Source organism: Trachurus japonicus, chromosome 18 (genome assembly GCF_045865225.1).
Source record: "Trachurus japonicus isolate A0001 chromosome 18, Traja_1.0".
NCBI lineage: Eukaryota > Metazoa > Chordata > Actinopteri > Carangiformes > Carangidae > Trachurus > Trachurus japonicus.
The window spans coordinates 14,441,704-14,466,115 of NC_140924.1; the positions used below are offsets into that span (position 1 = coordinate 14,441,704).

The window sequence follows — 24,412 nt, forward strand, 5'->3', positions numbered from 1 at the left end:
GAGCCTCTGTTGTGTACACTATCTTGCTCTCTTACCCACATCTGTCACACACACACACAACACACACACACACAGAAGATGAAGACAGTGTAGGACACTTTGCAGCAAAGCAATAACTTGCCCTCTGTGGCTCTTTGCAGTGATGGATTCAGAACACGTCGCTGCTGCTGCTGCTAAATAAGATCTATCTGTAAACACACAGACGGTGGTTAAAGGTTCTGGTTCGGCTGCAGACGTGACCTGCACAGACAGACAACAACATTGGCGCCCCTCCTCCCTTTTTAGTCTTTCTGTTTTTCCTTCAGGTTTCAATCAATCACCTTCCTAAAGACCCGCTTGTTTTCATTTTAAAGCTGCATGTTGGTGTTTTGTCCACATGGGGGCAGCAAAACACACTGGGAACATTCATGTAAGAAGGGTAGGCGAAAATAAGCGAGAGCTTCAGCCTATTCCTTTTCGGTCTGCTCTTTTCTAGTTGAGTTGATTTTTGTTTTGTTTTGTTGGACTTTTAACTTTGAATGACCTGACCGAAATAAACACATTTTCATTCATTCATTCATTCATTCATTCATTCATTCATTCATTCATTCATTCATTCAACAGCATCAGAAGTGTTATTATGACCTTTTATGGGCGGTGGATTTCTCCTTTTCCTAGCAGTTGGCTAAACAACTATATTTACATTTAGACTATCAACATTCACAAGTTGCAATTACAAGATCATGGTACTATTTTAACGGTAACACGAGTAGGAAGAAACCATAAAGTCTGCAAACCATAGCGGACTGTTAAGTTAGCTAGTAGCTACTTTATGCTCCTGGTCATATGGACCAAACAAGGCTTTTTTGTGACAATCAGAACTGCAATGTGAAAAAAGCTCCTTATTGTGTAGATTTATTTAAATTTAACCTCTCATATTGTACTTTTCATCTGTGATTTTTATGTCGCTCATTAGAGCTTCGCGCTACAGAGCTACATTTGTGCTGTGGTTTTACTTTCAACGTGTCTGACACAGATACATAAAATTGTAGACTCTATTGTATTTCATTTTATTTAAAAGTAAGCAGGCCAGTATCAAACCATTGATATCCATTTGTCATGTGTACTTGGTACAGTGGTACAGATATATCATGACCCATAAATTCTTTTTTTTTTGTTGAGATGAAACAATCCCCAACCATTTCAGATTTCAGGTTTCGCTGTAGAGTTGTAATCATCCTGTTGATGCCGCCTCATTTTTCATGGTCACAAACAGAATTTGTTTGTCCGCCATATTGAGTTAGTGAGTCTGGAGAGGCTCCAGTGGCAGACGGACCCGTCAGATAGAGTCCATAACTGTGTTAGCAAAAAAGACACTGAAGGCTACATGCGTCTCAATATGACCACAAGAAAGCTGAGCATAGCTGCTGCTGCTGCTGTGTGTCTGTATACACTCACACTATAAAACCACAGTGAAAGATCATATAGGATAAGACAATATAGTAAACAACACACTGAGCTAATGCTAACCACTAATCAGATGTAATAGAAGATGTAAGCTTTTGTAGTCATTGTAGAGCCTCCTGGTTTCTAATGATAATCAATTGTGAGTGAGTGCTGTGGGCCTTTTTATTGAGAGAGAGAAAAAAAATCAATCACACACACATGCACTCACACACACACACGGCTGAGGAGATGAGTGAGTGTGCATAATGTGTGCTCTGCTCCTCTCGAGTTGTTAAAGCAGATTCATGCATTTTTATGAAGCTGTCCTCTGAGACTCATCACATGTATGTGTGTGTGTCTGTGTGTGTGTGTGTGCCCTGCTATAATTAATACCATAATGAATACCAGCAGGGGGCAGCACTGACTGATCCCTTGAAACTGCTGTTGCCAGTCAGATATCGTAATTTGTTTTTACTTATTTATTAAAATAAGTCGTAAAGGTATGTTTGTTGTTACTCCAAACCATTGTTCGTATAGCAGCTTTTGAAAATCCAATATAGGTCGACCTCTATTCTTAATATAAGAGATGAGTATTCAACAGGTTCTTGAGGATACAGAGAGGGACAGAGCGACTAAATGAAAACTTTACCTGCAACCAGAGGGTTTCCTTAACCAGTTTGTCCTCTCAGGAACATAATTTTGTGATATCTGCGGGCCTGAGAAGGAGATGTAATTTCCTGTTTCTAGAGGTCAAACAGTTTGCACTTATGACTGACTGACTTCAATATGTAAAAACTGGTGTCATGGCCCTTTAATAGAAACTCCAGCTCTTGTATTTCTGCTTCACTTCCAGTTCGACTCAGTCAAAGGTTTTACGGTCACATTTTATAGTGACACTCTGTCTGTGTGCAACCTGACACCAGGTCAGTGCCAGGCGATGCCAGTTGGACTCCGCTGCGCTGAAACACAGACCTGAGACCTGCTGCTCACTTTAACCTTATGGCAAAGTGTCAGCAGTGTTATTTTTGACCGGGACAGTAAAAGTGTCTCCTCCTGGTCTCTGTCTGTGTGAATGTCTTTGATGGAACATTTTGACACATTAGTGATTAGTCATGTGAGCCGCCAGGAATAGATCGGTACAGTCGCAGCAGAGTCACAGTAGGTGTGAATGTGGTGAAGGTCACGAGAGGAAAAGCACACTGTGAACCATGTGTGCAGGTATCCTACTGAGGCCTATGTGAAGACTTTATTATTATATTTAATGGAAGTTTAATTTATAATAGGAGTCTGCTTCATGTAAAGACTTTTAAATGGCTTTACTCACATTTAAAAGTAAATTATGGGCATGTAATGTTAGTAATCAACCAAAAGAGGGCGCCATTAACCCAATGAAATTACATTAGAAGGTGAGGAGGCTGTAAATTCACCATTTCCCTTTGTAGATATATAGGATGTGTAGGTGGTTAATATTTTGCATAAATTGGCTGGTAAACAAAATGAAGAGTATAATCACTACAATATAAAATAATGAATGGATTTACAGACAAATATAGAAACTATGATTGGTAGGCCTATATAAGAGTAGATAAAGGACATAAAAGCTCATTTAAAAGATTTTCCTTCCTGTCACCACCACACAGCACCAGTTATATCCATATATTAATATATATACACACTGTCACTCAGCTGCTCAGTCACATGGGTCTGATCTGTTTTTAACCAGAGTCAAATCATGAATCATGAAGGTCTCAGCTGAAACGTCTGCGGCCCCGCCCGTCTTTGTCGTCTCCACCTCTGCTCCCCTCCTCCTCCTCCTTATATCCTCCTCATCTCCATCGGTATTTTCCTTCCCAGCATCCCCCCCCCCCACTTTGCTCCGTTGCCCTGACAACAGACAGACACCTAGGGTTTCCTTGGAGACCGGCAACCACACCGTTCAGCCCGCCCTCTCTCCAGTCTGACAGCACGGCTCGGCCAGACTAGAGCACCACCTGTGAATGTGGATCCAATTTTTTTTCTTTTTTTGGTAAAGAAATAAAATCTACACACACATGGTGATGATTTGTAATTTTCTCCTCAATGTTAAGATGAGCTGAGTTCAGACTAATCTGTCCTCCTGTGCATGAATCATGTTCACGCGTGCAGGAACACATGACTGTGTGGCAGATTGTGGATTTGTATTTGAGGACACGACGAGGCCCTGAGAATTAAAAGAAATAAAAACACTCTGTTTTATTCCTTCTAGTAAAATCTTAGGATATAAATCATGAAATGCAGGAAGCTGACGAATCTGATTATTAGAGAAAATTGATGTTTTTTCTGATGACCCCATTCACTTCAGCTCTACTGCAGACTATACACTGACTATAGATAAGACAACCTCACAATAAATAACTACAACTATCACTATAATGTCAATATAATCACACAAAACTAATGAAAGTCAGTTAAGTAAATTGACTCACTGATTCTCATACAGTAACACTGTATCTCAGTGTTACTGTATGAATTTCTAGTTTTAATATAGTGTTTATTGAACCTATAAAGTGCCCCTTGTTCTGGGATTTTCTGATAAATGCATCACAAAATTGAAAGAACAGTAAAAGTCCATGCAGAAAAATTAGGCTTGCCACAAAAATAAATAAAACCCACTTTTCACAAATGTTGTGTTGGGGAAGTAAAGGATGCACATGCACAGTCATATAGCATTAAACGTCACATATTCTGCTGTACATTAGCACATGTACAGCTGCTAAAGTCCACAACACTTAAAGCAGAAGTAAGTGGTCCGGTCGTTTTCGCTAATGCTGCGTTCCAGGCCGGCTTTTGAAATCGTAAATTACAGCTTCAAGTCACAACTTACGACTTTGTAGCGTTCCAGGCAACCCACTCGTGTTTTTCCGACCTGTTTTACCTGTGAAAGTCACTATAACGGCCACTCGTAACTTCCGACCGGTGAACTCGTACCAGATCGAACTGGTACCACTTCATGGTCGGAAAAATACGAGTTTCCTTGAACGCACCATAACAGTCCTCGTCCCTACGTCGCCACATTCACGGCGTTCCTTGGCTGCACACACAGCCCTGCATGCCGTTCTCTCTCCTCATTGGATAAAAACTGTAGGATACGATAAATGTTTTCTCCTCGGCTCAGAGCAGAGCAGAGTGACTGACAGACCCGTGTTTCAGTCCAAACACTCTATGTAAGTGATTGCTGTCGGAAGATATAACTATTTAAGACTTATATTAACACAAATATATCACTTACTTCTGCTTTAATATTGGGCAGCTGTAGCACGCCAGCCGAAGTTCTGGCTAAAAAGCCGCTAGTCTCCCTTTAGCATTTATCACAACGTGGACGCATCAGAAGCAATTCAGTTTCACTTTGAAGAAAACAGTGATTGGAAAAACGGCGGTATAAAATAACGGCGTTCCTAATGGCACTACTTTTTTCTGTAACGAGTAATCAAATATGTTAGAGTTTCCTCCGTTATAACGCCGTTACCGTTACTGACAATAAAATGCGCCGTTATTCACTGACTCAAGAACACCTGGAGCCTGCCAGTGCGGAGGAATACTGAGTGAGTTGGTTAGTTCCAGATAAACGGGGGGTTAGGTTAGGGGGGCGAGTCCAAGTAATTTGACATATTTGAGCGTTTTTATAATAGAGTAACGCAATAGTTACTTTTTCTGGTAATTAGTTACTTTTGTAATGTAATAATTCAGTTACTTTTTCTGAAAAGTAATAATTAACTCCTTGCCCTCAATGAGACTTGAAAGCACGGAGGTCGTTGGTTCTAATTAGGCGCCGTATTAAATTAAAACAGCAGGAGTGAAAGGTCTACACCTCATCATCACCACCTTGTCTGATTCAGAGCCAGAGAACAGGTGTGGCTCTACCTGCCCACAAAACCCCTGAGAGGCAATTACCCACTGGATGACAGGGATTTGGACAGGTCTTCAAGGAAAACCCTCCGTATTGTTAACTCCTGTCTCACCTTTAGCCTCCCTCCTCCTCCTCCTCTCTCCTCCCCCTGCCTCACCCTCTCTTCCTGTTTTCTCTCTCTCCCCGGTCCGTCTCTTCTCTTTCCTCTCCTCGTCCTCCTCAAACGACATCAGGCCCCGTTTGATCTTCAGCTCTGAAAACCAACAGCTACCAACGCTGCTATCAAAAGCATCTCTATGGTTGCTATGGTTATTCACTTAGATACAATTACTATAGCAACGCTGTCTCTGATGGCTGGGGAGGAAGTGGCTCAGCAGGAGTCCAGGTGGAGAACACATACACACACAGACACACACAGTACAGTTTCCACTAACCACAACATGCTGCCAATCATCCAGATTGAAATCTTCCATTATTACATTGTTTTTCCGATATATCTAGAAATATATCCATCGCTATTACTCTCCTGAGACACTTTGGTTTGAAGTGGAGTTTAATTAAAGTCATTCAGGTTTGAGGAAAAGATGAAGGTAAGAAACTGGGTTACTTTGTGTAGTACACAAAGTTGGGACTGGAAGGTTGTTGACCAATCATTACGAAAAAGACAAAATTTTTAAAGCAAACGGGACATTTTATGATTTCTTGAATCCGAATTTGTACTACCTTGTCATTCAGTTTTATTCCTCATTCACCATGATAATTTCCTTTGGCTGGAGCCAATGGCAGCCATGCAGCAGATTATTACGACCCATAGTTACATTTTGTTGTCAAGTGACATCTAGTGGTCGTAGTAAGTACAACAATAAAGTAGTAAGTACAACAATAAAGTATAATCTATCTTTTATGATAAACATGACAATACAGAACTTCTTTTAAACCTAACCAGCAGTACTGGTAGTAGGCTACCTGAAGTGAACCAAACCATGACTGTTATTGTAGTAACCATAGCGGCAAAGGTCGGTATGCTGTAATGTCAGTACAGTCCTTGTGTTTATTATTGTCACCATGACAGCCAAGGTCTGCTGCACCTGCTGCCGTAGTGTTGCTATTTCAGGACTCTCCTATAGGTCGTATCAGACAGTTTAAAGAGGTTGGACATTGTGACATATAACCGTTCACACCTACAGTACATGATATTTAGAGTCGCTGTTTAACCTGCATGTCTTTGGAAGACATTTTGTAGGATCACACAGGTGACAGGTGGTGATATTCTATTTGTTTTACCATTTTTTCCGGTTGTCAGTCCCTCTGAATTGTGTTTAACTTTACAAAAGTTGTTTCACAAGTGAAGGGTTGATTGATTGACTGATTGTTGAGGATTGATTTAGTAAGCACCCTGTTGGAAACTCTGTTCCAGGAGTACGATCACATTGGTTCGGGTTAGGTTAAAATTTGGGGTTGGCAACCTTTAGCATTAAAAGAGCTGTTTGGGCCCTTTCCCACCATATCGAAACCCACTTGGAGCCACAACCCCAGAAACATTTAACACAAGTTAAACCAACAGAGGAATATGTTTTAAAGTTTTCATACTGTATCAGCTCAGGCTGACACCGTTGAACTTGCCGTGTCCTTATCTGCCTCCCTTATCATTTTTTAAACCTGGATTACAGATGAGTATCATTATCAGTCTCCTTCATTTTGTCTGAGGTGGATCAATAGATGATAGCTGATAGCTGTCCCAGCGTCATAAGTCACAGCTGCCTCGTTGGCAGGATCCCAAGCCCTGATCATTTGAAACATCGTCACGCTATGGATCAGCTTGTTAGCACAATCAATTGCTCATCATTGCTTTTTTTAGCCGTCGTCCTGTTCATGTCATCAGCAGCTTCCAGTAGCCTCATTACACCCTGCACTTTGTGTCATACTCTACTGTATACAACAAGTATTTACTGTTAAAGTTATTAACTACTGATCACAAACCCTAAAAAGTTGTACAATAACTTGAAAAACAGTACTAACAGTTAGGAGCGCCTTCTGGCAGTTGTGTGCCACCACCCATCAGTAAGGGTGCAGTTTGCATCAGTATCTGTCCTTGTAGCTATATGTTCACATGTTTGACTATCAAAGCCGATTCTGCTTGAACGCAAATCCACATACAGTGTGTTGCCATGGCGATAAATAGTAAGCTGTGTCTCAATTCAGTGGCGGCAAAGGTGCTCCTACTTCAAAGGCTCCTTCAAATGCATCAATGGGATCTTTTGTTTCCCCAGTAAATGTACTATCAAGGCCCAATGTATCCCAAGATTCATTGCTTCAATATAAAGTGGCATACATTCCCCATAGGCCAGATCATCTCATTTTGGTTTGGGTGGCCTTCGAGGCTACACCTTTAACCCTAGGTTGGACAGAACTCGTTCAAATATGGATGTGGCAGAATATTATTATGTCACAGTGAAGCTGTTGGTTTGAAATTGTGTCTTACTTACAGTATGGGATGGTCAAACAGTGGATGACTTTTTGACACAGTGATTGTGACCTTGGACTTGGGCCAAATGGGACAAGATTTTAAATGAAGTCTTAGTCAAATTGAAATTTTGTGATGGTTCTTCTAGTTTTTAGATCACTTAAATCACAGGGGTTCTTCCTATGAGGACCATGGCTGTCTTAAATGTCGTAATAATCAAACAGCCAACCAACAAACGGCACCACTCTCAGGCAGTTTATGTCTCTTAAATCTAAAAAGGCTTCTCCCATCATCAAAAGTGTATTTATTAAAGGGTTTATTCATAGTGATGCTGGTGTTGTACACTAATTTTGTGCTGCTTCTTCTGGAGTTTATTGTGGAGAAGGTAGAAAACAGCAGGCGCTCACCCTGTGAGGCTGAAACGGCTCCATTCAGTCTTGAGTAGAGGGTCTCAATGGGATCAATGGGCTCTGTGGAGGATTAGACTGCTGGATGTGTGGGATGCAAATTCAGAGACAGAAATCTTCAAGTGCATCACATCATAGTGCTGAAAATCCAATATACACTCTTCCGTCCATTTCATACCCCAACCCAACCAATCCAAACCCAACCCCCCACCCCTTCATTCACCCAGCCCCTAGATACTCCATTACTCCGTTCACCCCCACCCAGCCACCCACCGCTCATAAAATATTCAGCCTGGTGCTCAGCCAGATGCCCCCTCACCCCCTCCCCTCTCTCTGCCAGGCAGCCAGCCAGCTGACAGGGCACGTGGCTCACTGAGGGTGGGGGGACAAAGGCAGGTTGGGGGCTTATAAGATGCAGAACAAGAGCATTTCCATGAGGTTCGCCTGTTTCTAATGAACCCAGTGATTGTGGAGTTACCCAACAGGCTGATAGTGATCTAACCGTGGGCGGGTCGGGTTCCTAACTCCAGTTTTAGTTGTTGTGGATTATAAAAGTGAGCCGTGTTTTTCTGTGACATCACAAACCCTGAAAGACAGATCTGTTTGTTTATATGCAGAATGATGGCCACTGAATGCCAAAGAGGACAGAAAGAAATCTTAATTTTATCGTCATATCGTGTTTGTAGTATCTGATGTAGCATGCTTGTGCAGACATGTTGTGGGGGGTAACACGGGTCTGGTGAGCTCTTCTTTCTAACTCCACACCCACAGATTGTTTCACTTTTTCGACTTGAAGCAGATATCAGTGGCACGGCCGTTTCGGCTAATGCTGTGTTCAAGGCAGGCTTTTGAAACCGTAAGTTACAGCTTCAAGTCACAACTACGACTTGGTAGCGTTCCAGGTAGCCCGTAGCTCGTGTTTTTACCGTCCTGTTGTCTGTGAAAGTTCCCTATAACGGCCACTCGTAACTTCCGACCCGTGAACTCGTACCAGATCGAACTGGTATGACTTCACAGGAAGGAAAAACACAAAGTACGAGTTTCCTTGAACGCACCATGAGTTAGCAGCCCCCGCCCTTGTCAGGCATCAATTGGTCCTCGTGCTACGTCACCACATTCACGCGCATCCCTTGGCTGCACACACAGCCCTTCATGCCGTTCTCTCCCCTCATTGGATAACACTTGTATCCCACAAGGAAAATTTTCTCCTCGGGTTACAGCAGAGCAGAGTGACGGAGAGACTCGTGTTTAGGCTGAAATACTTCATGTAAGTGATTGCTGACGGAAAATAGGACTATTTAGGACTTATATTAACAAAAACATTCCACTGATATCTGCTTTAAAGTAAAACATTTTGGGAATTTTATGCCTCTGCACTGTCAGCTGCCATCAGCCAGAGGCGTCTTGCTTTCAGTTTGTCCATCTGTCCATCCATATGTATGTCTGTCTCATCATCACGCTCACTATCTCAGTGATGCTTTGATGGAACTTCTTTGACATTTGGTGCAAATATTCAGTTGGATTCACAGAGGAAATTATTCAGTTTTGGTGGTTTAAGCTCAAGGTTGCAATTGAGAATCCAGGCCTCTTGAAGACTCTTTAAGGGAATCTACAAATGTTAAGTAAGACTCAAGGGTGAGCTGATGACACTTTGGGGACTAAAGGTCAAAGGTCAAGGCCTGATTGACCTGTATTTAACACTTTTTAGCCAAAACAAAAGACTTCACCCAGCAACTATGACAAACGTTCACAGTTACTATTTTATAAGATTCTGGATGGAAAGGAAACACTTCACCTCCACTTTATTCTTCATGCTACATAAACACTCTGCCATTTCCTGCATTGGCTCTGTACTCCAGTATTGGACTCCAATCTGTAGATTGTCCAAGACACGTATAATTCCTGGTGAGACTGTGTAAAACGGTGGATTATTAAGGCCTTTTATGGGTTCGAGGCCTGAAGCCACTTGGCACCCTAGGTAATCCACATTTGTGCATAATCATGGTCTTTCCTGAAAGCTAATCCCAAGAATCCTGCAAGTGTTACTGAAAGAGAGGAACAGGAGCTTAGACACACGACAGATTTGTCCACACAGGCTTTGCAACGGTGCAGAGGTACAGACGGAAATGTGACTAAATCCTGTTTCACTGATCATATTACAGGGTTCTTAAATTGCTTCGTCTAGGTTTAGTCCTGTCCGACCTGTGGGCCTTTGGCTGCAGGGCATCTTCTTTCTTCTTTCTTTCTCATTATGACTATAATAAAGGCAAAAGCTTTTAATATCAGGATTTAATCACACTGGTCCGGCCACATATTGCGTTTCTACCTGGTCTTGATTTCTTTTTCTTTTTTTCTTTTTGTTTGTCTTCATGTATCAGTCTCTCTTCTTTTCTTCTCTTCCTGTTTGTCACTTCAGATTTGTCTCCTGCTGTGATGGACGTGTCCACAGTAACGTCTCTCAAAGTCACTTCCTAGGACTCTGAGTCATGTGCTGCTAAATCACTTTGATTGTACTGGGAAGCCTTTGTATTTGTGTGTATGTGTGTGTGCGTGTTGGGGGGGCGTTCAATGACACTGTGGAATGTGGGAGTTCCTTTTGTCTTGATGTGTGTGTGTGTGTGTGATGCCAATTTTTCCCTCCAACACATCACAGCCGGGCATCGTAATGGTAGTGGTGTGTCAGGCCAGGTCATTGTCAGTGAGGCCTCTGTGTGTGTGTGTGTGTGTGTGTTCAGAGTTTGTGTGGGAAACGGTTTGAAAAGGCTTTTTCTCCTTCAGGTCATAAAGTGAAGAATCTCAGTTTCTTCTTTGTGTTTTAATTTAATAGGAGGGGAACAGAGCACCCCTTTGTTTTGGCTCTAGTACACAGTTCCCACACACACACACACACACACACACACACACACTCCAGTTGATGTGCACTTGCTTGGTTAAGCAGGGTCTCAGCCTTTACATCGTTGTGATGTGTGTAACTGACTCCGATCGGTTGCTGTGCAACAGTCTCACAACTGTTTACACTCTGCGTCTTACACACTGTTACACTATATGTTGATCTCTCTTCTCTGTGTTTCTAATTACAACTTGATACATCCACGGTGTCTTTTGATATTACTGACGAAACTGTTTGTAACGTCATTTTATCATGTGATCAGAGCTGACTGATTTTTGCAAACCTGTACGAACTTTTGAAACAGGCCGCAGTATTTTAACCAATAGCTCACGTTAAAGTTTGGGTTTGATGGTCAGACACGTTTCCTTGAAGCAGTGTTAGTGCTAATGTAAGGTTGTAGGGTTTAGCGTTAAGCCTGATCAGGTTACAAAAACAACTCTGTCTCGTAATGTTACATATTATCTCATAGCGTGGTGAATGTGCATGTCACAACTTGTCCACCAGAACGTTTTGGAGTTGTTGGATTGTGTATTTGATGAGTTTGATGAGGGACAGGGGACTTGTACCGTCCAAATTGATTGTATTCGCTAAGCAGCTCACGTCTCTGTCCCGCTGATCTCAAAACAACATGCGCCGATAATTAAAGGAAATTAATCTACTGCTATGACTATATGGATTATATGGCAGTAGGCGAATTTGCCAGAATGTTGAACTATCCCTTTAAACGTTCATGAGTTTCATGGCTTGCAAAATAAAAGACAGGGAAACCATTTATAGTAATGTCTAGATCAATACAGACAAATAAGGATTCAATTACTCTTCAGTGTTGCCTTGTTCTTTGAGCTGATGGAAGATGTCAGGTGTGTTGTTGGAGTGTCGGTTGTTGTTGCTGTTGTTGGGTTCTGTTTGGCAAACATCAGCCAGAGGGGAGCCGAACTGCTGACAGAGCCTCATTAGAAAATAATTGCTTGTGTGTTTCAACATTACTGCTGTTAAAGTTTAATGAGTCAACTCAAAACCCTCCGCCAATGCTTGTAGAGCTGTACATAAATGTCAGAGAGGTGAATGCACAGTGGTCGTTGATGTCATTGAGGAGTTCTTGTCAGCAGAACAGTGTTGATTTACAAGGGTTTTGTTTTCAGTGTTTTGCTTTGATGAAGGATTAAGACACAAATCTTCCTTGGAAAACACTACTGTTCTCTTTTATTGGGTCTTAGAGAAAGTGTGTGTGTGTGGAGCAGAGACTTGGTTTTTCGCAAGCATTGGCTCTTTAAGCCTTAAGAAAATGTAAAAGTCTGATACAGTCGTCATCAAGGCTAAAACTGTTCCTATACCAGGCTGTAAACGTGTTAATTTCTTGCTGTGAAGTTGGACATTTTTAACATGGGAGTCTATGGGGACTGACTTCCTGTTGGAGTCTCACTCTAGTGGCCGTTAGAGGAACAGCAGCTTCTGTCACATCTGTCAGCTTCAGTCTTCAGCCCTGGAGGTTGATGCTTGATTGGTTGGGCAGATGGGAAATGTCCAGGAGGCGTCGAATCAGAGGCCAAAACAACAGCAGTAAAACTCACACTTATTTTTGTCATTACACAAACAGACCATTTGGATTTTGGACTGTCATTCCATAAAAAAACATCTAAGCATCTTTGAAGGAGCTCAAGACTTTGATTTTGTTGAAAATGTCCAAGTTCAGACGTCAGGTTTTCAGTTTTTTACCAATTTAGAATAACGTTTCGGTCTCTTAAAACCAACAAATGGCCCTTGGTTTGATTGTGATGGAGGTGATCAGCTCTTCAGCCCCGGTCCCTCTCTCTACGGAAAATATTGTAATCCAATTAAAGTTCTTGTATCTTCCGGGATATCGATTTGGAGCGGAGGAATACGTCTTCCTCCAAGGCTACGCTTAGAGCAGTCAACAAATAATGGAAACATAATAAGATAATCAAATAGAAGCTCATCTGCTGCACTACAGGATTCATCATCTTCTCTAATCTTATCTTAAGTATAGGAAGTGTATTATTGTAGCTGTCATTGATATTCTGTATTTCCTGATGATTAAGTTTGACTATCAGTTATTAATTTCAAATATAAACCAATGGAAATTCAATCAGGGAGTTTTCAACCATTCAAATATTTAATCATCGGTCTATAGTGTAGATTGCGGTCACTACTGACTCGTAGTGTTTTCTAGGTTGAAGTTGAAGAGTCAGTGTCAACGTGGTCTTTAAAGTGACTTCTGATGTGGAGGAAATGATGTTGTCTATGGGGTTTTAATAAAGTGAACCTATAGAGATGTGACATGAGACCCTAGGAGGGTTTATATGTGAGGTCTGCTGCAGAGCGCTGCAACAGATGGCTGAGGACTAATAAGGTGTACGATTAACATATCTGCCTGTGTTTAATGATAATGATGGGATGTCTATCTTGTTAGGTCTGCGCCCAGTCCAGTCTCGTCTGAGGACTAGTTTTCATGCAACACACACACATACAACTCTCTCTCTCTCTCCTTGTCGTCTTCTTCCCCCCGTTTCTCTCCTCCATCTGCTGCTGTCACCATCCCTCCCTCCCTCCTTCCTCTCAGCAGGTGCCAACACACAGGTGTGTCCTCTGGCATTTGGAAAAGTGCTGTCAGTAAGAGACCTGTCAAAAAAAAAAAGAAAGAAAGAAAGAGGGTGAACGAAATATGAAAACATTGAATTGTTCTGCTTTGTTATTTGGAAAAAGAAATGACATTCTGATGATTTCCTTCAGTGACAAATGTTTTAATATTTTATTGGGCACATAAGCACATAAACAGAGACACAAACAACAAAAATCCAATAATGAAATCTCACTGGTTTTCTTCCACTAAACTGGCTCAGAGCATTTATTATGACCTCTTGTATCATAAACACACCAGTGGCTGATGATGAGAAAAGACTTTATAATCCATTTATTCTGATGCTGCACTGAAGTAAAACTTTGTGAAGTTTGTGGCATTTTAGACTTTATAATCAAACATTTTGACCTCATGGAGGAAAGTGATAGGTCACCAACACAGTGAACACTGTCGTCTGCCAAATACGAATATTCATGGCAAACTTAGAAGAAAATTCACCTTTTGTTTCAAGATATCTTATATTATGAAGGTAGATACGAAGATAATGGCTTTGTCATCACCTGGAATCAAAGTGTTGGATGATTTCTATTGGATCCCATTACAATAGCAGCGACCCAGTACCACTGAACTGGACACGGTGGTGCAAAATAAATGGGAATTCACCATTTGTTTCAATATATTTTACATTAGATCAAAGGTAGAGACCAATATTAAGGCTAAGGCTAAGTGTTGGATGAAGGAACAAAAGCCATAGGCCTATGTTTTCTATTGGAGCCCATTAAAGTCCATTACCATTGTCTCAGCCTAGAATCAGGAAACACTGCAATAAAAATGATCATTTATAGACACAAAATCATCAAATGTCATCATGATAACAAGCCACGACAACAACATTTTTATTTTATTATTATATTTACTATTATATATAAGGATGGAGCTGATTTCCTCTATAGACAGTGTGTTATTGGAGGAGCAGGAGCAGGTGTTACCTTAGTTAACGTACATGTGTGTGACTGATGCAGCGTGAAGAGCAACGTGGAGATGATGAGTGTCAAAAAAAGGACGGCTCATGAGGGAGAGGTGAAAATCTATTAACCGTAACACACACAGGCTTTTTTTAACATTTCACATTTCAGTGTATGTGTGTGTGTGTGTGTGTTTTAGAGGATGCCATGGTGATGGAGAATAGTCAACATTTTTTATTCATTGATGAGGAGCTGCTGCAGCCTGCTGGGACCAGGAGCCCATAGCCAGGGGCCATCATTAAGATACAGGCAGTCAGAGCTATTTCAAAGAAACTCATAATGCTGTGTGTGTGTGTGTTAGTGTGAGAGAGCGAGGGAGGGGTGTGTGTGTGTGTGCGTGGCTACGCTTGGGTTTAAGACCTGGCTGCCTTCAGACAGACAACAAAGACTGACAAGGTGGAGTGGATTTGCTGTGTGTGTGTCTGGGTGTGTAATCCTCCTGCTCACTGTAGAGGAAGAAGTTTATTGACTGAAGCCACAGAGGAGGAACGAGGACATGAACATGATGATGATGATGATGATAGAGAAACCTTCATCTCGTCTCCACAGTCATTTACTGTGTTAGTAGATTCACATTATTGTTACTTGACGACACATGTTCCAGATGTTTTTTAAAATGAGAAGTGAAAACAAAGAGGTTCAATAAGAGTCAGACTCATAATAAAATACATTGATGTTATGATAAATTTCACATATGGCAGGAAATGAGCCTTAATTAGACTCTGTAAAAGTCATTAATATGCAACACACCCAACTAGAGGCTCCATTGTTGTTACTGGAAGCAACACACACATGGAGACTATGAAAATAAAACATCAACTCAACAATTGTAAGGCTGTAAATCACAGATTTCATTGCAATATGATATTATATCAATTCAATGGACAATAATAATAATCAGTGATCAATATGACACGATATGATCTGCTGATTCAACACAATCACTTCTATTCATGTCAAATCACAAAAAGCGACTAAAATAGCCTATGATTTAACTTTATTTTTTATTTCTGAGCTCAATCAGACAAACAATCTTATTTTGTAATAAAAAAGTCACACATTTTGATTGATTTATTGACAATTTTCACTTTCTATAAAAAATAAAACTGAAACAACACTTAATTCTTGATGGTTATTTGTGCAAACATTTTAGATCTTAGTCATTAGCTTGACGCACGTCTCTGCAAATTGAATATGAAATTGCAGCCGTGTGAGACTCATCACTCAAATGTGCCATAGGGAATTTCAAAATAAAAGCTTCTTCCATCTTCCAAAATGATGATATGATTTGATGTCTGATCTATATTTTCATTTTGAATCAGCTGCTTTTGACTTGTCCATCATTTAATAGCTGCATCAATCCAGTGGACCAATCACGTCAGCTCCACACCCACACACATATTATTTATTATTTTGTATTTATTCTTATCATTATTATTGATTATCTAGTCTGTCTTATTATTTTGAGTTCTTTTATTTTCCTGTTCTGCTTATTCTGAAATAATGAAGAAAAATGACAGAAACCAAGAAGCTGCTCACACACACTGAGCTGCCTTATGTGTGTGTGTGTGTGTGTGTGTACATGCGCGTGTGGCGACTATTTTGGTTCGCCAGCGAGGCTTCCAGATAAACACTGGTGGCAGCTGCTGCCATAGCAACACCATTGTGCTCCCTCCTCCCCTCCCCTCCCCTCCTCCTCCCCTCCCTCCCTCCTTCCCCGACCACTCCCCCCTCCGCCTGGCTCACACACACTCAGAGACTGGGGACCAGAGAGGAGAGAGGTCAGCTCAGCTCGCTTCGTCTCACTGAGGAGGGAGGAAGCAGACGAGACGAGTGGAGAAAGAGAGTGAGAAAAGAGAAAGAGAAGAAAAGGAAGAAGAAAAGAAAAGAAGAAGAGGAATAAACAGGAGGAGGAGGGGGTTGTTTTTTGTTTTTTATTTTTATTTTTGTGGAGGGGGACAGAATGAGTGAGGACAACCACTCCCACTACAGACTGGACCCCAGCGATCGCCTCAACGGGCTGGGACAGAGGAGAAAGAGACCCAAGAAGGTAAATGAAAGGATGGAGAGAACCACATGGTGCTGAGGGAGGGAAAGAGGAGGGGAGGGAGGTTTCCTGGAGAAAAGTGAAGGATCAGTGTGTGAAACCTCTAGAAAAAGAAGAGGAAGAAGATAAAGAAGTGTGTCAGTGAGTCAGGTGGTGGTGGCTCTGGTTGTGTTGAAGCTTCTTCTTCCTCTTCTTCCCTCTGGAGAGAAGCTGCTCTCTCTCCGCTGATCTCACCTCTTATTTCCTCCTCCCTCTCCTCACATCTCTTCCCTTCTTCCCCCTCTCTTGTTTTCTATCTGTCAGTGTGTTGATGTTGTTGTTGTGGTGGTGGTGGTGAGTGTAGTAGGAGGAGGAGGCTCCTCTGCTCTCACATGCTGTCAGGGTGGGTCCCTCTCAGCTCCGCTCAGCTCTTTGTGTTCCATCTGATGAACGTCGTTCCCCTCAGTCAGAAGAAGAAAAAAAAAACATCAGGAGATTTTTTTCCCGTTAAAACCTCCATCTAACATGACATCCATCCATGACTGGTTGGTGCTGGCCATTGTTTGGTGTGTTTTTTTCTCTTCTTTTCTTTTTTTCCCCAGCCAACACACACCCATCACCCCTTTGCCTCCATAAAAACATGGAAATTAATAATTATTGTGATTTTTAGAATTGGATAATTATCTGTAATCCATGAAAGCTGCAGCTAAAGATCACATTCTGAATGAATTGTTTGGTTCCTAAAATGCAAAGAAATATTGCAAAAATCACATCATCCTGGAAATCATTTAGCATTTAAATGCAAAGATAATTCAAAAAAACTGGACTGAAGCCAATGTTTGATTGACATTGTAAAACAAATTGGTAATTATTCCGACAATTAACCACTTAACCCGCCCCTGTCTGGGTCTATGTGTCCGTTAATGTCATCATATTAACTCATATGTAATATATTGTCATAGGTCTATGATATATGGGGGCTCAGATGTGCCAAAAATAATTTAGGTTACCTAATATTGGTCTGACTTTAATGGAATAATCCAGTCATTTACATTTTTATGGCAAATTTGAAAACAACAAATCTGGGCCAAATTTGCTTCACAAAATGTACATGTAAATTAAAGAAACCAAAAAGCAGCATTAAATTGAATGGATGGAGACCATATAGTTTTCATTGTATAGAGTCAATACTAAATTGCCAAAGCACCAACATCAAAGCACTCCCACCCTTTACTTTCTTGGTGGGACAAACAAGTCGTTCAACCTTAGTTCATCAATGTTTTCAAAGTGTTTTCTGATCTGTCGCCTCTAATGTTGAGGTTTATTTTTATTAAAACTAAACGGTTAAGATCATGATCATAGTTGTGAACCAGCTTTGTCTTTTTGAACCTGAGACAATGGCTTCTTGGAAGTACTTCATCCGGATTATTGATTGACCATTGTACCTATAATGATTCAGACCTGTGATTGGACAGTGTGAGAATTCTTTTAATTACATCACACGACATATTTAACAACATGATACCATTTCACCACTAAATATAATAATTAGCTAATTTTGACGAACTCCAAACCTTTTCGTGGGCAAACTTTGAGGATGTCTGGTGGAAAAAAATAAGAGACAAAAAATCACAACATGAGGACGGTGCCACACCTCCATCCACAGACCAGAGTGTCTGCTGCCTCCGGGCGTGTCTGCAGGGCTCATGCATCACATTATTGCTGATGTTAGCTGGTTGCCTCTGTGTAGCCAACACAAGCAACCACCTAACGTCAATTTCCAATCAATACTATTGTCATAATAGAACAATAAAAACACACACACACACACACACAACTGTATTGTAGTGTGTTGACAGGAGCTCAGTTTTCCCTCCTGTTTCTGCCAAACCACACAGAAATAAGTGGGCGTTATTCGCATGGAAGATTGGCCTTTTAAACGTCCTGTTTGTTTTTTTATGAACAGTGTTAGATGAGTGGCCATTCAGTGTTTTACTGATTATAAAAAGCGTTATGTCTAGGAAACGGGAGATTGTTTTTCTTGCTTGCATTGGTTCAAATGTGTTTTTAGATGCAAGATAAGATATAGGAGTTTATAGGAGTAGTACAGTTGGTAAATACGGACAAACTGTATAAATACAACCAGTTTGGGGAAGTTCGGTGAAATGTGATTGGTGCAGAAATGGCATATCAGTTGTGCTAAGTTGTGGAGAGTTCAGAGTTTTATGTTTTTACAGCAAAAAACGTGATCAATCTGTTTTAAAAGTGGCAGTAAAAGAAGAAGTGGATGCTCGAGCTCGGGGGCAGTTCAAACACTATGAGACTAAACAGATGTTACAGCTGTTACGCCGTAAAAGCAGGTGTTAAAAATCAGTAGCGCTGAATCTACAAAAGCAAATTGTTGTGGAAGCAGGAGCGAAGCATTTGGCAGCAGTGAGAGAGAGAGGAGAGGGGGGGGGGTATCCAGAATCACTGGATGAATTATTGATTTGCTCCCTCCCCCCATGCTTAGATAGGCACACACACACACATTTACACACCCTTCTTGTGACCTATGGGAGCTGATCTCTGCTGTGGTTCACGCCGGTCAGCTGACGGTGTCGAGGTGTTGTGCTTGTGTCCATTATATTTGGATACAAACACACACTGGAGTTGATGTTTTCAGCTCAGCTTAATACACTGTGTTCTTGGCTCTTTCATGAAAGCCCCTAAGCACTTTAATCTGCTACCATCTCAATTAAAACTCACCCCACCCCTACCCCACACTGATCCAAACGGTGGGGGGTGTTGGAGAAGCAGAGGTCTGTACTGTGGCTGCACACACAACTGTACTTGTATTTGTACTGGTACTTGTATTTGTACATTGTATTGTTGGAAGACTGTGGCCTTGAGAAAGATGCACAGGTTTCGTTTTCTGATGAGTGTGGAAAGGTTTCAGGTTCGTGACTTTCTGTCCTGCGGGACAGTTCGGAAAAGAAGTCGGTGTTTTGTTTCAGAGGACGAAGAATCGGTTTGTCTGTATGACTCAGCTGATTTTCTACTAACACAAACATATCTAACTACTGTATAAAAGGACGAATCCCTGTGTCGATAGTCACTCATCCAAGCAACTGCAAACTTTGCTGTTTTTTTGTTGCGGACCTGGGGATGTCCAATAATGACTTTCGAGTGGTTCTCAAGAAAACATGATGGAAACGTATTTTGATTCTGTGTCTAAAATAATTGAATACACTTTCTATACATAGCTCATGACTCATATCTGATCAGAGAGCTGTTTCCAGAGTCGTCGACCATCTGCCAACCAGAATCGTCAAATCTGCAAACCCCTTACAGATCCTCTAAATATCCAGGGAAATGCCACTGTCAGGAAATCTTGCATAGAAATGCATGGTCCCCAGATAATTCTATAATGATCCACTGACCTTTTGTGTAGAGGTTAGGGTTTTCTCTTGAGAGACATTTTCACTAAACTCGTAGCCGATTCTCTATAATTTGCAGTACAGGTATGCCCTGATATTGGAAATAGTCATGGTTCTGGTGAATTTCTTACCTTTCATCTAGCTTCAGTTTTGCCAAATACTTCTTTCTAGTTTGTTTTGTGATGTTGTGATGAAGATAAGTCTTTATAATGTTGGACCCAATGGGATTTCTGGACCTTATTGAAACCAACAGCACCCACCAATCAATCAAATGGTACATCAGCAAATGTTTGATGTCTAGTACTTGTAGTGCTGGGCCAGGTATCAACAAAAGCTGTAGTTTAGCCCTGATGAACTGCCAGAGCCAGTGAGTCAGGGAGCGTCAGGCCGACAATAGCATTATTATAATGTATTTGTCTAGAAGCGAGGGTTTGTCTCTTGATGGACATTTTCATGAAACTCACCTCAGTTTTGCCAAATCCTTCTTTCTAGTTTGTTTTGTGATGTTGTGATGAAGATAAGTCTTTATAATGTTGGACCCAATGGGGTTTCTGGACCTTATTGAACCCGACAGCCCATCAATCAATCAAATCCCATTGAACAGTTGAAGGATCGGTTATAGGGATTGGTAATGTCTAATACTTAAAGTGCTGGGCCAGGTATCCACAAAAGCTGTAGTTTAGCCCTGATGAACTGCCAGAGCCAGTGAGTCAGTGAGCTTCAGGCCGACATTAGCATTGTTTTGATGTATTTGTCTAGAAGCGAGGGTTTTTCTCTTGATGGACAATTTCTATAATTTGCAATACAGGTATGCCCTGATACTGGAAATAGTCATGGTTGTGGTTAATTTCTTACCTTTCATCTAGCTTCAATTTAGCCAAATCCTTCTTTCTAGTTTGTTTTGTGATGTTGTGATGAAGATAAGTCTTTATAATGTTGGACCCAATGGGGTTTCTGGACCTTATTGAACCCGACAGCCCATCAATCAATCAAATCCCATTGAACAGTTGAAGGATCGGTTATAGGGATTGGTAATGTCTAATACTTAAAGTGCTGGGCCTGGTATCCAAAGAGCTGCAGTTTAGCCCTGATGAACTGCCAGAGCCAGTGAGTCAGTGAGCTTCAGGCCGACATTAGCATTGTCTTGATGCACAGTGACAGGTCGGAGGCTCTGGGCTGAATGGGGAGTGCTCACTCTGACACTAAGCAGGCGTCTCCCATCTCACTTATAGATCGCCAGGGATTACTTATTGATGAGAGGATCTATCCATCGGGGACTTGGTGGGGGCACTCAGTTCAGATGATGCTGAATGTGTTTGTGCAGGGTTAGAGTGGTTTTGGGTTTGGACTTGGACAGAGGTCACGGCATTGGTTTCGTTTTCCAGACGAGTCCCGGGAGAAGAGCTTCGCCTTTTTATCCCAGAGTGAACCGTGAACTTGAAGACTTGTACCCTAAATGCCTTTTTAAAACCTAAAAAGTTCCTCCAGACCTGTCAAGATGGATCCTTTCATCGGGGGAATACCTCTAGACACATTATACATACATTATTCTTTCAACCTTTGCTCATCGTATCTACATTTCTGCTCTGGACGTTTTTGAATTTCTGTCACATCACTCCCCTCCTTGCCAGCCTTAAAATACCTCCACATCTCAGTGCTCGTCTCCTCCAGCTTGTTTCAGTTTCTATTCCCCCAGGTTTGTTTCCATGGAACCTGTGGCCCACATCTTGTCTTGTCCTACAGACACACTTTCCTGCACTTTTGACAGAAGAGGAAAAATGTGAAAGACATTGATTCTTTATCTACCAGTGGGACTGATGTTTGGTTGATTGTAGTTATATTTTGGCATTTTAACTTTCTGCATTAGTTTTGCTCTGAACCAGTTTGGGTACATTGATGTGGACAGTGTTGAGTGTAGAAGTCTTTACAGTGTGTGGTGTTGAAGGGAAGGTTTGGATTGGATTGGATTCGCCTGAGCACCTCTGGACAAAGTCTTCTCTCACACTGCCACTTCTAATTAGTCATCTGCAACTTTTGGTCTGGAAGACAATTACCAACTATTAATTGGCTGATTAGATTTCAGCTTGGAATAGCTAATACTAATGTCTATGAGCTGCACATATTAGAATATGGACTTAAAACCCAAGAACATCTTTTATTTTTCATGAAAGATTGATTTACAAATTATATCGGGACAGCAGCTGGTCATATCAAACCTAGAAAAGTTGCATCTTTTAAACCTTCGTCTACTGAACTGAGTGAAAATTCTTTCATACAGATTATTTTTTCTTAGGCTATAAGGTCTACCTATATGAAATTGTAGTTTTTAATCTCGACTGCAAATGTAAACCACGACTCTAAATCACATTGACTCGTGTGAATTATGTTGGGGTCTAATTGCTCTGCTGACAGTAAATATTGTTTATGGACAGTGGAGTTTATGCTGAATGTGGTGTTTTAATGCAGAGATGGAGATGATTTAACTTCTCTGCCTGTGGTATGAGCTATTGACCTCTAACAAATCTCTCATGTTGCTGTATGTTTTCCTGGTAGTTCAACCACCCCCCCTCACCCTCGGTGGAAAAAATCTGCATAAATAGATACTCAATGTGTGTGTGTGTGTGTGTGTGTTTGTATGTGAGCCAGGACATAACCCATAGCCAGAAACGGCCTTGACCCAGCTGGATTAAAAAGCCAACAGTGCAACCTTGAGATGAATCAATCTCCCACCTACGTGTACGTGTCAGTGTAACGTCCACGCCGTACATCAGAAATACATCGGCTCTCATTCACCCCGCAGCATTAGCTCGTCTCCATCCAGTCAAATCTCTGGGCTGCGACTCAAACTGAGGCTTGGAACTGGATACGAGGCTTCGCCGTCTGTCTTCCCTTAAATGCTCTTTTTCCAAAAATTCACAGTCATAAAACCCTGTTCTGTTTGCCTCTCTCTCTTCATCACTGTTTATCTCCTTCTCTCTAAATCTGCCTCTAATCTCTTATTTACTACACGATGGAAAGAATCGCCGGTCCGACTTCCCCTTAAAAGACCGAATTTCCCTGTGTAGACTTGTGTTTTCCGCATTGATATAGAGGTTGAGGTCTTGAACTGATGAGGATTGGACCAGACGAGGACAGTGTCTCCGTTCACCTCGACTCTTCAATGATCTTGATGATCTTGCGCCTGACACGGCCGCTGTTCAGCACTTTTGAACAGTTTCATGTAACACGTCTGACACATAATCCTCGGCGCTGTGGAGAGAACCCTTCAGTCACTTCACATCAGATCACTTTCAACTTTATTTGTCCCTGGAGGTTTTTAGTTTTTTTTTTCAACCCACATAGAACACAATTTAAGACACTCGTCCCCATGGTTTGGCGACCTAAAGCTTTTATTAACAAAGTGAAGTCAAACGGTTTGACATTAATGACGACTGTCAGATTCAATGCAGCCAATCAGAATAATTTCCTCGCCTCGGTCTGTACATATGTCTGCTAACGTACCATCTGTCCTCTGATGAGAGAGGAAAGGCTCCGATCTCCAGTTTCTCAGTCGACCTCAGTGAGAGAGAGTTTATTTAACTCCAGTGCAGTTCGACCGACTGTTTAACTTCTCTCTGTTGTTAATCCATCTGTGAACCATGAACTGCAGTGACATCTCAGTCATCACAACCAAGTATTCTGTCATTTACTTTGTAGAATGACTTTAAAATGAAAGATTCATTCAATAAAAATCAGAATCAGAATTTACTTGATTGATCCCCAGAGGAAAATTATTTTAATGTAAATGCAGACGAATAATGTAAAACACAATAAATTATTATATAAGTCTTTTTATTGGCCTATATGAAGCGCGTACAAAGTACATTACTTCACAAACATAACTGAATGTACATAGTATAAACTTTGCTCTAATAAACCAATATTACTCTGCCATTCAGTAACTAAGCAATGATTTTGCATACAACTGCATATTTACATATATTGCATAGTAAAACAGAGCAGATTATAGTGGTGCAAGGAGGATACGGAAACAAAAAAAAGTGTAAAAGAACGTATACTGTAGCCTATATATAAATAAAGAATATAAATAAAGATGTGTTTGGAATTGATTTTTTAAAATGTTTTTTATTTTATGTAAAAAAAATAATTAAATAAGCTATTTTGTTTTACTGGAGCCTCATCTGAAACATTGAGTTTAGTCAGGTGTAGTGGAGACACTGCCATTGTCTCCTGACATCTGGACCCAAGTGGACACCAAAAATAGAAAGCTG

The 24,412-nt window shown here is 41.1% G+C and overlaps 1 protein-coding gene across 7 annotated transcripts in view; it reads left to right on the forward strand.

The window, feature by feature from the left end:
* The window catches only part of ank2b (ankyrin 2b, neuronal), a 150,973-nt gene that overhangs the window by 18,200 nt on the left and 108,361 nt on the right, over positions 1-24,412 (forward strand). For 2 of the 7 annotated variants that reach the window (XM_085759590.1, XM_085759594.1), the window contains exon 1: positions 16,462-16,746. The exons of the other annotated variants lie outside the window; for them this stretch is intronic. In XM_085759590.1, coding sequence (XP_085615716.1) covers positions 16,660-16,746 — 87 coding nt within the window. In that variant the 5' untranslated portion in view covers positions 16,462-16,659. Of the gene's footprint in view, positions 1-16,461; positions 16,747-24,412 lie in introns of those variants that run through there. 7 annotated transcript variants of the gene reach the window in all.